Here is a 17,137-nt window from a genome sequence, read left to right as displayed (position 1 = left end):
CAGAGACACAGGTAGAGACACACACAGGTAGAGACACACACAGACACAGGTAGAGACACACACACAGAGACAGGTAGAGACACAAAAACGATCTGAAGCATCCACAGACGCACGTGAGAGATAGGGAAGGCCGCATCATAGCAGACGTTCTCACAGCCCGGCTGGAGCGTGTTACACCTACACACAGAAACACACAGACACACACAGAGACACAGGTAGAGACACAGGTAGAGACACACAGAGACACAGGTAGAGACACACACAGGTAGAGAGACACAGGTAGAGACACAGTCACACAGAGACACAGGTAGAGACACACACAGGTAGAGACACAGAGACACAGGTAGAGACACAAAAACGATCTGAAGCATCCACAGGCGCACGTGAGAGATGGGGAACGCCGCATCATAGCAGACGTTCTCACAGCCCGGCTGGAGCGTGTTACACCTACACACAGACACAGACACACAGACACACAGACACACAGGTAGAGACACAGGTAGAGACACACAGACACAGGTAGAGACACACACAGAGACACACACAGAGACACAGGTAGAGACACAAAGACGATCTGAAGCATCCACAGGCGCACGTGAGAGATGGGGAACGCCGCATCATAGCAGACGTTCTCACAGCCCGGCTGGAGCGTGTTACACCTACACACACACAGAGAGAGACACAGGTAGAGACACACACACAGGTAGAGACACACACAGACACACACAGAGACACAGGTAGAGACACACACAGACACAGAGACACAGGTAGAGACACAAAAACGATCTGAAGCATCCACAGGCGCACGTGAGAGATAGGGAAGGCCGCATCATAGCAGACGTTCTCACAGCCCGGCTGGAGCGTGTTACACCTACACACACACACACAGACACACACAGACACAGGTAGAGACACAGGTAGAGACACACACAGGTAGAGACACACAGAGACACACACACAGGTAGAGACACAGAGACACAGGTGAAGACACAAAAACGATCTGAAGCATCCACAGGCGCACGTGAGAGATGGGGAACGCCGCATCATAGCAGACGTTCTCACAGCCCGGCTGGAGCGTGTTACACCTACACACACACACAGAGAGACACACACACAGGTAGAGACACAGGTAGACACACAGAGACACACACAGGTAGAGACACAGAGACACAGGTAGAGACACACACAGGTAGAGAGACACAGAGACACAGGTAGAGACACAAAGACGATCTGAAGCATCCACAGGCGTACGTGAGAGATGGGGATCGCCGCATCATAGCAGACGTTCTCACAGCCCGGCTGGAGCGTGTTACACCTACACACAGACACAGAGAGAGACACACACACACAGGTAGAGACACAGACACACAGATACACACACAGACACACACAGACACAGGTAAAGACACAGAGACACAGGTAGAGACACAGGTAGAGACACAGAGACACAGGTAGAGACACAGAGACACAGGTAGAGACACAAAAACGATCTGCAGCATCCACAGGCGCACGTGAGAGATGGGGAAGGCCGCATCATAGCAGACGTTCTCACAGCCCGGCTGGAGCGTGTTACACCTACACACACACACAGGTAGAGACACACACAGAGACACACACACAGAGACACAGGTAGAGACACAGGTAGAGACACACAGAGACACAGGTAGAGACACACACAGGTAGAGAGACACAGAGACACAGGTAGAGACACAGACACACAGAGACACAGGTAGAGACACACACAGGTAGAGAGACACAGAGACACAGGTAGAGACACAAAAACGATCTGAAGCATCCACAGGCGCACGTGAGAGATAGGGAAGGCCGCATCATAGCAGACGTTCTCACAGCCCGGCTGGAGCGTGTTACACCTACACACACACACAGAGACACACACACAGACACACACAGGTAGAGACACACAGACACAGACACACACAGGTAGAGACACACACACAGGTAGAGACACACAGACACACACAGAGACAGAGACACACACAGAGACAGGTAGAGACACAGGTAGAGACACAGACACACAGAGACACACAGGTAGAGACACAGGTAGACACACAGAGACACACACAGGTAGAGACACACAGAGACACACAGAGACACAGGTAGAGACACACACAGGTAGAGAGACACAGAGACACAGGTAAAGACACAGGTAGAGACACACACACAGGTAGAGACACAGAGACACAGGTAGAGACACAAAAACGATCTGAAGCATCCACAGGCGCACGTGAGAGATAGGGAACGCCGCATCATAGCAGACGTTCTCACAGCCCGGCTGGAGCGTGTTACACCTACACACACACAGAGAGACACACACAGAGACAGGTAGAGACACAGGTAGAGACACAGAGACACAGGTAGAGACACAGAGACACAGAGAGACACAGAGACACAGGTAGAGACACAAAAACGATCTGAAGAATCCACAGGCGCACGTGAGAGATAGGGAAGGCCGCATCATAGCAGACGTTCTCACAGCCCGGCTGGAGCGTGTTACACCTACACACACACAGAGAGACACACACACACAGACACACACAGAGACAGGTAGAGACACAGGTAGAGACACAGTTAGAGACACAGAGACACAGGTAGAGACACACACAGACACACACAGAGACAGAGACACACACAGAGACAGGTAGAGACACACACAGGTAGAGACACAGTTAGAGACACACAGAGACACAGGTAGAGACACACACAGGTAGAGAGACACAGAGACACAGGTAGAGACACAGACACACAGAGACACAGGTAGAGACACACACAGGTAGAGAGACACAGAGACACAGGTAGAGACACAAAAACGATCTGAAGCATCCACAGGCGCACGTGAGAGATAGGGAAGGCCGCATCATAGCAGACGTTCTCACAGCCCGGCTGGAGCGTGTTACACCTACACACACACACAGAGACACACACACAGACACACACAGGTAGAGACACACAGACACAGACACACACAGGTAGAGACACACACACAGGTAGAGACACACAGACACACACAGAGACAGAGACACACACAGAGACAGGTAGAGACACAGGTAGAGACACAGACACACAGAGACACACAGGTAGAGACACAGGTAGACACACAGAGACACACACAGGTAGAGACACACAGAGACACACAGAGACACAGGTAGAGACACACACAGGTAGAGAGACACAGAGACACAGGTAGAGACACAGGTAGAGACACACACACAGGTAGAGACACAGAGACACAGGTAGAGACACAAAAACGATCTGAAGCATCCACAGGCGCACGTGAGAGATAGGGAACGCCGCATCATAGCAGACGTTCTCACAGCCCGGCTGGAGCGTGTTACACCTACACACACACAGAGAGACACACACAGAGACAGGTAGAGACACAGGTAGAGACACAGAGACACAGGTAGAGACACAGAGACACAGAGAGACACAGAGACACAGGTAGAGACACAAAAACGATCTGAAGAATCCACAGGCGCACGTGAGAGATAGGGAAGGCCGCATCATAGCAGACGTTCTCACAGCCCGGCTGGAGCGTGTTACACCTACACACACACAGAGAGACACACACACACAGACACACACAGAGACAGGTAGAGACACAGGTAGAGACACAGTTAGAGACACAGAGACACAGGTAGAGACACACACAGACACACACAGAGACAGAGACACACACAGAGACAGGTAGAGACACACACAGGTAGAGACACAGTTAGAGACACAGTTAGAGACACAGAGACACAGGTAGAGACACACAGAGACACAGGTAGAGACACACACAGGTAGAGACACACAGAGACACAGGTAGAGAGACACAGAGACACAGGTAGAGACACAGGTAGAGACAGACACAGGTAGAGACACACACACAGAGACACAGGTAGAGACACAAAAACGATCTGCAGCATCCACAGGCGCACGTGAGAGATGGGGAAGGCCGCATCATAGCAGACATTCTCACAGCCCGGCTGGAGCGTGTTACACCTACACACACACACAGGTAGAGACACACAGAGACACAGGTGAAGACACAGACACACAGAGACACAGGTAGAGACACACAGAGACACAGGTAGAGACACACACAGACACACACAGACACACACACACACAGACACACACAGACACACAGACACACAGGTAGAGTCACAGAGACACAGGTAGAGACACACACAGAGATACACAGAGACACACAGAGATACAGGTGAAGACACAGAGACACACACAGGTAGAGAGACACAGAGACACAGGTAGAGACACAAAGACACAGGTAGAGACACAAAGACAATCTGAAGCATCCACAGGCGCACGTGAGAGATGGGGAAGGCCGCATCATAGCAGACGTTCTCACAGCCCGGCTGGAGCGTGTTACACCTACACACACACAGACAGAGAGAGACACAGGTAGAGACACACACACACACAGGTAGAGACACACAGAGACACAGGTAGAGAGACACACACAGAGACACACAGACACACAGACAGGTAGAGACACACAGAGACACAGGTGAAGACACAGACACACAGAGACACAGGTAGAGACACAGAGACACACACACACACAGATACACAGAGACACAGGTAGAGACACAAAGACGATCTGAAGCATCCACAGGCGCACGTGAGAGATGGGGAACGCCGCATCATAGCAGACGTTCTCACAGCCCGGCTGGAGCGTGTTACACCTACACACAGACACACACACACAGAGACGCACACAGAGACAGAGAGACACACACACAGACACACAGAGACACAGGTAGAGACACACAGAGACACAGGTGAAGACACAGACACACAGAGACACAGGTAGAGACACAGAGACACACAGACACACACACAGACACACACAGGTAGAGACACACAGAGACACACAGAGATACAGGTAGAGACACACACACACAGACACACAGAGACACAGGTAGAGACACACAGAGACACAGGTAGAGACACACAGAGACACAGGTAGAGACACAGAGACAGAGACACACACACAGAGACACAGGTAGAGACACACACAGGTAGAGAGACACAGAGACACAGAGACACAGGTAGAGACACAAAGACAATCTGCAGCATCCACAGGCGTACGTGAGAGATGGGGATCGCCGCATCATAGCAGACATTCTCACAGCCCGGCTGGAGCGTGTTACACCTACACACAGACAGACACACAGACAGACACACACAGAGACAGACACAGACACAGAGACACAGGTAGAGACACACAGGTAGAGACACACACAGAGACACAGAGACACAGACACACAGGTAGAGACACAAAGATAATCTGCAGCATCCACAGGCGCACGTGAGAGATAGGGAAGGCCGCATCATAGCAGACGTTCTCACAGCCCGGCTGGAGCGTGTTACACCTATACACACACACAGACACACAGACAGACACACACAGAGACAGACAGACACAGACACAGAGACACAGGTAGAGACACACACACACAGAGACACACACACACACAGAACATACACAGACACACACAGGTAGACACACACACAGGTAGAGACACAGGTAGACACACAGAGACACAGGTAGAGACACAGAGACACACAGAGACACAGAGACACAGGTATACACACAGACACACAGAGACACACACAGAGACACAGGTAGAGACACAGGTAGACAACACAGAGACACACAGAGACACACAGAGACACCGGTAGAGACACAGAGACACAGAGACACACAGACACACAGGTAGACACACAGAGACACACAGAGACACAGAGACACAGGTAGAGACACACAGAGACACACAGACACACACAGACACAGGTAGAGACAAAGAGACACACAGGTAGACACACAGAGACACAGGTAGAGACACACAGAGACACAGGTAGAGACACAGGTAGAGACACAGGTAGAGACACACAGAGACACAGGTAGAGACACACAGAGACACAGAGACACAAACAGAGACACAGAGACACATGTAGAGACACAGAGACACAGGTAGAGACACACACAGACACACAGAGACACAGGTAGACACACAGACACACACAGACACAGGTGGAGAGACACAGAGACACACAGAGACACACAGAGACACAGGTAGAGACACACAGACACACACAGACACACACAGACACAGGTAGAGAGACACAGAGACACACACAGACACAGGTAGAGACACACAGAGACAAAGGTAGACACACACAGAGACACAGAGACACAGGTAGAGACACAGAGACACACAGAGACACAGAGACTGACTAACCTACTGACTAAACGACTGACTAACCGACTGACTGACTAAGCAACTGACTAACCGACTAAGCGACTGACTAAGTGACTGACTAAGCGACTGACTGACTAACCGACTGACTAACCAACTAACTAAGCGACTGACTAACCTACTGACTAAACGACTGACTAACCGACTGACTGACTGAGCGACTGACTAGCCGACTGACTAAGCGACTGACTAACCTACTGACTAAACGACTGACTAAGCGACTGACTGACTAAGCGACTGACTAAGCGACTGACCAAGCAACTGATTAACCGACTGACTAAGCGACTGACTAACCTACTGACTAAGCGACTGACTAACTGACTGACTAAGCGACTAACTAAGCGACTGACTAACCGACTGACTAAGCGACTGACTGACTGCCTAACTGAATAACCGAATGACTAACCGACTGACTGACTAAGCGACTGACTAAGTGACTGACTAATCAACTGACTAACAGACTAACTGACTGACTAAGCGACTGACTAAGTGACTGACTAATCGACTAAGCGACTGACTAACCTACTGACTGACTGACTAAGCGAATAAATAAGCGACTGACAGACTGACTGACTAAGCGACTGACTAATCGACTGACTGACTAACCTACTGACTGACTGACTAAGCGAATGACTGACTGACTAAGCGACTGACTAACCTACTTACTAAGCGACTGACTGACTGAGTAACCGACCGAGTGACTGACTAAGCGACTGACTAACCGACTGACTGACTAACCGACTGACTAACCTACTGACTGACTAAGCGACTGACTGACTAAACGACTGACTAACCTACTTACTAAGCGACTGACTAAACAACTGACTAACCAAGCAACTGACTAAGCGACTAACCGACTGACTAACCGACCGACTGACTAGCCGACTGACTAAGTGACTGACTGACTAAGCGATTGACTAACTGACTGGCTGACTAACCTACTGACTAACCTACTGACTGACTAACTGACTGACTGACTGACTGACTAACCGACTGTCTAACCTACTGACTGACTGACTAAGCGACTGACTGACTAACCGACTGACGAACCTACTTATTGACTGACTGACTAAGCTACTGACTAACCTACTGACTAACCGACTGACTGACTGAATAAGCGACTGAGTAACCTACTGACTAACCGACTGACTGAGTAACCGACCGACTGACTGACTAACCGACTGACTAAACGACTGATTGACTAACCTACTGACTGACTAAGCGACTGACTGACGAAGCGACTGACTAACCTACTGACTGACTAAGCGACTGACTGACGAAGCGACTGACTAACCTACTGACTGACTAAGCGACTGACTGACGAAGCGACTGACTAACCTACTGACTAAGCGACTGACTGACAGACTAAGCAACTGACTAACCAAGTGACTGACTAAGCGACTAACCTACTGACTAACTGACCGACTGACTAGACGACTGACTAAGTGACTGCCTGACTAAGCGATTGACTAACTGACTGACTGACTAAACTACTGACTAACCTACTGACTGACTAACTGACTGACTGACTAACCGACTGACTAACCTACTGACTGACTGACTAAGTGACTGACTGACTAACCGACTGACTAACCGACTGACTGACTGACTAAGCGACTGACTAACATACTGACTAACCTACTGACTAACCAACTGACTGAGTAACCGACCGACTGACTGACTAACTGACTGACTAACCGACTGACTAACCTACCGACTGACTGACTAAGCGACTGACTAACCTACTGACTAACCTACTGACTGACTAACTGACTAAGACTCACTAAGTGACTGACTAACTGACTGACTGACTCACTAAGTGACTGACTGACTAAGCGACTGACCAACCTACTGACTGACTAACTGACTAAGTAACCAACCGACTGACTGACTAACTGACTGACTAACCGACTGACTAACCTACCGACTGACTGACTAACTGACTGACTAAGCGACTGAATAACTGACTGACTAAGCGACTGACTAACCTACTGACTGACTAACTGACTAAGACTCACTAAGTGACTGACTAACTGACTGACTCACTAAGTGACTGACTAACCGACTGACTGACTAACCTACTAACCGACTGACTGACTAACCGACTGACTGACTGACTAACCGACTGACTGACTGACTAACTGACTGACTGACTCACTAAGTGACTGACTAGGCAACTGACTGACTAACCTACTGACTAACCGACTGACTGACTGACTCACTAAGTGACTGACTGACTGACTGACTTGGCGACTGACTAGGAGACTGACTGACTAACTGACTGACTAAACGACTGATTGACTAACCTACTGACTGACTAAGCGACTGACTGACGAAGCGACTGACTAACCTACTGACTGACGAAGCAACTGACTGATGAAGCGACTGACTAACCTACTGACTGACTAAGCGACTGACTGACGAAGCGACTGACTAACCTACTGACTAAGCGACTGACTGACAGACTAAGCAACTGACTAACCAAGTGAGTGACTAAGCGACTAACCTACTGACTAACCGACCGACTGACTAGACGACTGACTAAGTGACTGCCTGACTAAGCGATTGACTAACTGAGTGACTGACTAAACTACTGACTAACCTACTGACTGACAAACTGACTGACTGACTAACCGACTGACTAACCTACTGACTGACTGACTAAGTGACTGACTGACTAACCGACTGACTGACTGACTAAGCGACTGACTAACATACTGACTAACCTACTGACTAACCGACTGACTGACTGATTCACTAAGTGACTGACTGACTGACTTGGCGACTGACTAGGAGACTGACTGACTAACTGACTGACTGACTAACCGACTGACTGACTGACTAACCTACTGACTCACTAAGTGACTGACTAGGAGACTGACTGACTGACTAGGCGACTGACTAGGCGATTGACTGACTAACCACCTGACTGACTGACTAACTGACTAGGCGACTGACTGACTCACTAAGTGACTGACTCACTAAGTGACTGACTGACCGACTGACTGACTAGGCGACTGACTGACTGACTAACCGACTGACTGACTGACTAACTAACTGACTAACCTACTAACTGACTAGGCGACTGAGTGACTCACTAAGTGACTGACTCACTAAGTGACTGACTGACCGACTGACTGACTAGGCAACTGACTAACTGACTAGGCGACTGACTGACTAACTAACTAACTGACTGACTGACTGAGTAACTAACTGACTGACTGACTAACCTACTAACTGACTAGGCGACTGACTGACTGACTTACTAACTGACTAACTGACTGACTGACTAACTAACCGACTGACTGACTAGGCGACTGACTGACTGACTAACCGACTAACTGACTAACTGACTAACCGACTGACTGACTAACCTACTACCCGACTGACTGACTAACCTACTAACTGACTAGGCGACTGACTGACTCACTAACCGACTGACGGACTGACTGACTGACTAACCGACTGACTAACTAACTGACTAGGCGACTGACTGACTAACTGACTAACTGACTGACTGACTAACCTACTAACTGACTAGGCGACTGACTGACTCACTAACCGACTAACTGACTGACTAACCACCTGACTGACTGACTGACTAGGCGACTGACTGACTGACTGACTAACTGACTGACTGACTAACCTACTAACTGACTAGGCGACTGACTGACTCACTAACCGACTGACTGACTAACTAACTAACTAACCGACTGACAGACTAACTGACTGACTGACTAACCTACTAACTGACTAGGCGACTGACTGGCTCACTAACCGACTGACTGACTAACTAACCAACCGACTGACTGACTAACTGACTGACTGACTAGGCGACTGACTGACTGACTAACTGACTAACTGACTAGGCGACTGACTGACTGACTAACTAACTGACTAACTAACTAACTAACTGACTAACTAACTGACTAGGCGACTGACTGAGTGACTAACTAACTGACTAGGCGACTGACTGACTAACTAACTGACTAACTGACTAACTGACTAACTGACTAAAAGACTGACTGACTGACTAACTAACTGACTAACTGGCTGACTGACTAACTAACCTACTAACTGACTAGGCGACTGACTGACTGACTGACTAACTGACTAACTGACTGACTAGGCGACTGAATGACTAACTAACTGACTAACTAACTAACTAACTGACTAACCTACTAACTGACTAGGCGACTGACTGACTGACTAACTAACCGACTGACTAACCTACTAACTGACTGACTGACTGACTAACTGACTAACTAACTGACTGACTGACTAACTAACCGACTGACTAACCGACTAACTGACTAACTGACTAACCGACTAACTAACTGACTGAGTGACTAACTAACTAACTGACTGACTGACTGACTAAGTGACTGACTGAGTGACTAACCTGTAGTCCACCTGCTCGTCACTCCACACACTCTCTGCGGCCGCCCCAAGGATGAGCACACGGAAGACGAAGAGGAGTGGCAACCAAACTTGGCCGACAGCGGTGGAGTGTTCGTGGACAAGATCCAGCGCCTTGCCCAGGGAGGCCCAGTCACCCATAGCCACTAACACACAGACACTCAGTGTAGTAGTGTATAGTGTAGTAGTGTATAGTGTAGTGTATAGTGTAGTAGTGTAGTGTATAGTGTAGTGTAGTAGTGTGGAGTGTTCGTGGACAAGATCCAGCGCCTTGCCCAGAGAGGCCCAGTCACCCATAGCCACTAACACACAGAGACACTGTAGTAGTGTATAGTGTAGTGTAGTAGTGTATAGTGTAGTGTAGAGTGTTCGTGGACAAGATCCAGCGCCTTGCCCAGAGAGGCCCAGTCACCCATAGCCACTAACACACAGAGACACTCAGTGTAGTAGTGTATAGTGTAGTGTAGTAGTGTATAGTGTAGTGTATAGTGTAGTAGTGTATAGTGTAGTGTAGTAGTGTATAGTATAGTAGTGTACAGTGTAGTAGTGTACAGTGTAGTAGTGTATAGTGTAGTGTATAGTGTAGTGTAGTAGTGTATAGTGTAGTGTAGAGTGTTCGTGGACAAGATCCAGCGCCTTGCCCAGGGAGGCCCAGTCACCCATAGCCACTAACACACAGAGACACTGTAGTAGTGTATAGTGTAGTAGTGTATAGTGTAGTGTATAGTGTAGTAGTGTAGTAGTGTATAGTGTAGTGTAGAGTGTTCGTGGACAAGATCCAGCGCCTTGCCCAGAGAGGCCCAGTCACCCATAGCCACTAACACACAGAGACACTGTAGTAGTGTATAGTGTAGTGTAGTAGTGTGTAGTGTAGTAGTGTATAGTGTAGTAGTGTAGTGTATAGTGTAGTAGTGTATAGTGTAGTAGGGTATAGTGTAGTAGTGTATAGTGTAGTGTAGAGTGTTCGTGGACAAGATCCAGCGCCTTGCCCAGGGAGGCCCAGTCACCCATAGCCACTAACACACAGAGACACTCAGTGTAGTAGTGTATAGTGTAGTGTAGTAGTGTATAGTGTAGTGTAGTAGTGTATAGTGTAGTGTATAGTGTAGTAGTGTATAGTGTAGTAGTGTATAGTGTAGTAGTGTATAGTGTAGTGTATAGTGTAGTAGTGTATAGTGTAGTAGTGTATAGTGTAGTAGTGTATAGTGTAGTAGTGTATAGTGTAGTAGTGTATAGTGTAGTATTGTATAGTGTAGTAGTGTATAGTGTAGTAGTGTATAGTGTAGTATTGTATAGTGTAGTAGTGTATAGTGTAGTATTGTATAGTGTAGTAGTGTATAGTGTAGTAGTGTATAGTGTAGTAGTGTATAGTGTAGTAGTGTATAGTGTAGTAGTGTATAGTGTAGTATTGTATAGTGTAGTAGTGTATAGTGTAGTAGTGCATAGTGTAGTAGTGTATAGTGTAGTAGTGTATAGTGTAGTGTAGTAGTGTATAGTGTAGTAGTGTATAGTGTAGTGTATAGTGTAGTGTATAGTGTAGTGTATAGTGTAGTGTATAGTGTAGTAGTGTATAGTGTAGTAGTGTATAGTGTAGTGTATAGTGTAGTAGTGTATAGTGTAGTAGTGTATAGTGCAGTGTAGTAGTGTATAGTGTAGTAGTGTATAGTGTAGTGTAGTAGTGTATAGTGCTCGTGGACAAGATCCAGCGCCTTGCCCAGAGAGGCCCAGTCACCCATAGCCACTAACACACAGGGACACTGTAGTAGTGTATAGTGTAGTGTAGTAGTGTATAGTGTAGTAGTGTATAGTGTAGTGTAGTAGTGTAGTAGTGTATAGTGTAGTAGTGTATAGTGTAGTAGTGTATAGTGTAGTAGTGTATAGTGTAGTAGTGTATAGTGTAGTAGTGTATAGTGTAGAAGTGTATAGTGTAGTAGTGTATAGTGTAGTGTATAGTGTAGTAGTGTATAGTGTAGTAGTGTATAGTGTAGTGTAGTAGTGTATAGTGTAGTGTAGTAGTGTTCGTGGACAAGATCCAGCGCCTTACCCAGGGAGGCCCAGTCACCCATAGCCACTAACACACAGAGACACTGTAGTAGTGTATAGTGTAGTGTAGTAGTGTATAGTGTAGTAGTGTATAGTGTAGTAGTGTATAGTGTAGTAGTGTATAGTGTATTGTATAGTGTAGTGTAGTAGTGTATAGTATAGTGTAGTAGTGTATAGTGTAGTGTAGTAGTGTGTAGTGTAGTAGTATATAGTGTAGTAGTAGTGTATAGTGTAGTATAGTAGTGTGTAGTAGTGTATAGTGTAGAAGTGTATAGTGTAGTAGTGTATAGTGTAGTATTGTATAGTGTAGTAGTGTATAGTGTAGTAGTGTATAGTGTAGTGTATAGTGTAGTGTAGTAGTGTATAGTGTAGTAGTGTATAGTGTAGTAGTGTATAGTGTAGTAGTGTATAGTGTAGTAGTGTGTAGTGTAGTAGTGTATAGTGTAGTGTATAGTGTAGTGTAGACACACACACAGACACACAGACACACACACAGACACGAACACACAGATACACACACGCACGCAGACACACACAGACACACACACACAGACACACACAGACAAACACACACACAGACACACACACACAGACAAACACACACAGACAAACACACAGACAAACACACACAGACACACACACAGACACACACACACAGACACACACACACACAGACAAACACACATAGACACACACAGACAAACACACACACACAGACACACACACACAGACAAACACACACACAGACACACACACACACACACAGACACACACACACAGACACACACACACAGACAAACACACATAGACACACACAGACAAACACACACACACACACAGACACACTCCACCGGACCAATATCCTTACATAATTGTTTCCAGATGTTCACCATTCACTACCACCTCCACTTCCACCACCACCACCATCACCACCATCACCATCATCACCACCACCATCACCATCACCACCATCATCACCACCACCATCACCACCATCACCACCACCACCATCACCACCACCAGCACCACCAGCACCATCACCACCACCATCACCACCACCAGCACCACCATCACCACCACCATCATCACCACCACCATCACCACCAGCACCATCACCACCACCATCACCACCATCACCACCACCACCAGCACCATCACCACCACCAGCACCACCACCACCAGCACCATCACCACCACCAGCACCACCAGCACCACCATCACCACCACCAGCACCATCACCACCATCACCACCACCAGCACCACCAGCACCATCACCACCACCATCACCACCATCACCACCACCTCCACTTCCACCACCATCCCCAATAACTTACCTACATCAATGTTTCAAGATGTCCATCACCATCACCACCATCATCAGCATCACTTCATCAAACGCAGCGTTCTGATCGCCGGGTCGCCTGGACCCGGCCATAGTAACAGGGAGAGGACTAGAGAGAGAGACAGGGAAACACAGAGAGGAGACAGAGAGAGAGGAGACAGAGAGAGACACAGAGAGAGAGAGAGACACAGCGAGAGAGACACAGAGAGAGACACAGAGAGAGACACAGCGAGAGAGACACAGCGAGAGAGACACAGCGAGAGAGACAGAGAGAGAGAGACACAGAGAGAGACACAGCGAGAGAGACACAGCGAGAGAGACACAGAGAGACAGAGAGAGAGACACAGAGACAGAGCTAAAGAGAGGGAGTGGAATTAGGGCGGGAGGGATAGGGGATGTGTGTCACTGTGTGTATGTGTGTCTGTGTGTGTGTGTTACTGTGTGTGTAACTGTGTGTGTGTGTGTGTGTTACTGTGTGTGTGTGTAACTGTGTGTGTGTGTAACTGTGTGTGTCTGTGTGTGTGTGTGTCTGTGTGTGTGTCTGTGTGTGTGTCTGTGTGTGTCTGTGTGTGTGTGTGTGTCTGTGTGTGTGTCTGTGTGTGTGTGTCTATTGTTAGCTGGCCAAGTGGCGCCTCTCTCCTCGCTGTCCAAATTTGGCAACGACTTAAATACCCAACACACAGACACACACACACAGACACACACAGTGACACACACACAGACACACACACACAGACACACACAGTGACACACACACAGACACACACAGTGACACACACACAGAGACACACACACATACACAGACACACACACAGAGACACACACACAGACACACACACACACACAGAGACACACACACAGACACACACACAAACACACACACACACAGACAAAGATCAAAGATCCCCCATATAGCCTTAACAGACTGTAGGGGCAAGTGCTGTTAGCGAGCACCTCACAGACACACTCACAGACACACACAGACACACACACACACAGAGACACACACACACCCACACACACACCCACACACCCATACACTCATACACACACAGTGACACACAGTGACACACAGACAACAACAACCGCCATTCGCCACTAAGTGGCGGTGACGTCACCACGACGCTTGTGCCAGGCTATGTCCACCTTGAGGCCACGTGAAGTGTCGAACGCTCGCTGGCAGGTCACGGGGCAGACCCAGCAGGTGCCACGGGTCGACTGACTGAGATGACTGGCTGATGCACCACCTGTGCCCCCTACTGTGCCAACCTGCTGTGCTTTAGCCACCCGGCGCTCCGCTCGTTGTTGTGAGCGTCGCTCCTCCGCCCTCCGTTGTTGTTGGAGGGCGACTGCCTCCAACTACCCAGTAGTGTCCTTCACGAGCCTCCTCCACAGAGGCCGATCTTGACACCGCTGGTACCAGTCATCGGCAAGTCCACTCAACTCCACGTCCTCCTGTACCACATCACTCCATCTCTTCTCTAGCCCGTGCCGCACCCGTTTAGCCCCCTCGATCCGGCCGAACAAAAGCTGTTTCGGCATGCGGTGGCTGGGCATGCGGGCTACATGACCCAGCCATCGCAGCCTTGCCCGCCGGAGGCGCTCACCGATGGGACCTTGCCCAGATCTTTCAAGGATTTGTGAGCTCCTCACACAATCCAGTCTGGTTAAACCCAGGATGGATCGTAGGCAGGCCAGCCTAAATGTTTCTAACCGGCGAAGATGTTCCATTAGGGGGGTCCACGTTTCGCAAGCATAGAGAAGGGAGGGAATGACCATGGCCGAGAAGACCTGAAGCTTAGTGCGGAGCGACAGACCAGGTAGCTTCCACACAGTGTTACACAACCGATGAAAAGATATTGCCGCTCGACTGATTCGGAGTGAGACCTCTGCTGTTAAACTGGAGCCGGTCATAAGCATACTGCCCAGGTATGGGAAACTCTCCACTCTCTCCACAACTGCCCCATCACCGATTGGGAGTTGTGGGGGTGGAGTGTCCGATGGTACAAAATACCCAGGCAGGTACTTAGTTTTGGTGGGGCTGATGGTAAGGCCCCATCTCTTAGTGGCACGCTCCAGTCTCAGAAGCAGCGTCTCCAACTCCTCCTCTGAATGAGCAGCTATTACCAAATCATCAGCATACATAACGTGGTTGAGCAATAGGGAGCCATCCCGTGACCGCACCCGGGCATCGATTAGCCTCCCATTATATCTGTACCATATGGAGATTCCTCCGGTACAGCTATTGAAGGCTTCACGAACTACGTGGTCGAAATAGATGTTAAATAATGTGGGAGCCAGAGGACATCCCTGTCGCACCCCAAGGTTAACAGGGAATGGCTCTGATTCCCGGCCACGTAGTTTTACCCGGGCCCGCTCACCATCATGAACTTCCTTAATGATCGTCAGCAGAGGGTCAGGTACTCCAAAAGCACGAAGAACAACCCAGAGCCCAGGCCTACTGATGGTATCATAGGCCTTGACCACGTCAATGAAGCAGAGATGTAGGTCTTGTTGGAATTTCCTACACCTCTGCTGTAGCAGACGGACAGAAAATATGGCATCTGTGCAGGACCGCCCTTTCCTGAAACCGCATTGGGGCTCCGCAAGCCTCTCCTCAGCGTGCCTGGCAAGGCGATGTTGAATAATCCTTGCCAGGACCTTTCCCGGCACACGGAGGAGTGAGATGCCCCTGTAGTTGTTACAGTCTGTGCGGTCCCCCTTCTTAAAGAGGGGGACCACCAGGGCATCCTTCCAATCCTGCGGAACCCGTCCAGTGGTCCAGACTGTTGTTATGATATCATATAGGGCAGTCTGTGCACAAACGCCACCCTCCCTCAGCATTTCGCTTGGGAGATCATCTCTGCCCGCTGCCTTTCCTGGTCTCAGACTCCGGATCGCCTTCAGTACTTCCTCAACGGATGGCACCTCAGCCAGCCACTCACAGGGGGTGACTTCCAATATTTGAGGCACTGCAGCCACAGCAGGGTCATCTCCACTTTGTGCCACGATGTTTTCCTGGCTGAGAGATTTCCCCTCCCCCAGG

The 17,137-nt window shown here is 48.9% G+C and overlaps 1 protein-coding gene across 3 annotated transcripts in view; it reads right to left on the bottom strand.

Annotated features, from left to right (window-relative positions):
• LOC116938431 (uncharacterized) overlaps positions 1 to 14,694 on the bottom strand; it is a 37,477-nt gene extending 22,783 nt beyond the window's left edge. For 2 of the 3 annotated variants that reach the window (XM_076057380.1, XM_076057381.1), the window contains exon 1: positions 1 to 3,613. This exon is cut by the window's left edge and continues 1,928 nt beyond it. Coding sequence is in view for 1 of the 3 variants with exons in the window: in XM_076057382.1 (XP_075913497.1) it covers positions 10,690 to 10,847 (158 nt within the window). In the remaining 2 variants the exon portion in view is untranslated. Of the gene's footprint in view, positions 3,614 to 10,689; positions 10,853 to 14,083 lie in introns of those variants that run through there. The other variant, XM_076057382.1, reaches the window with a different exon arrangement.
• Positions 14,695 to 17,137: the final 2,443 nt, after the last annotated feature.

The sequence above is a fragment of the Petromyzon marinus genome, chromosome 82, assembly GCF_048934315.1.
Source record: "Petromyzon marinus isolate PM22_M1 ecotype Great Lakes invasive population chromosome 82, UKy_Petmar_22M1.pri1.0, whole genome shotgun sequence".
Lineage (NCBI taxonomy): Eukaryota > Metazoa > Chordata > Hyperoartia > Petromyzontiformes > Petromyzontidae > Petromyzon > Petromyzon marinus.
The sequence above is the reverse complement of the archived record's forward strand: the minus strand, read 5'-3'. Positions and strand labels throughout refer to the sequence as shown.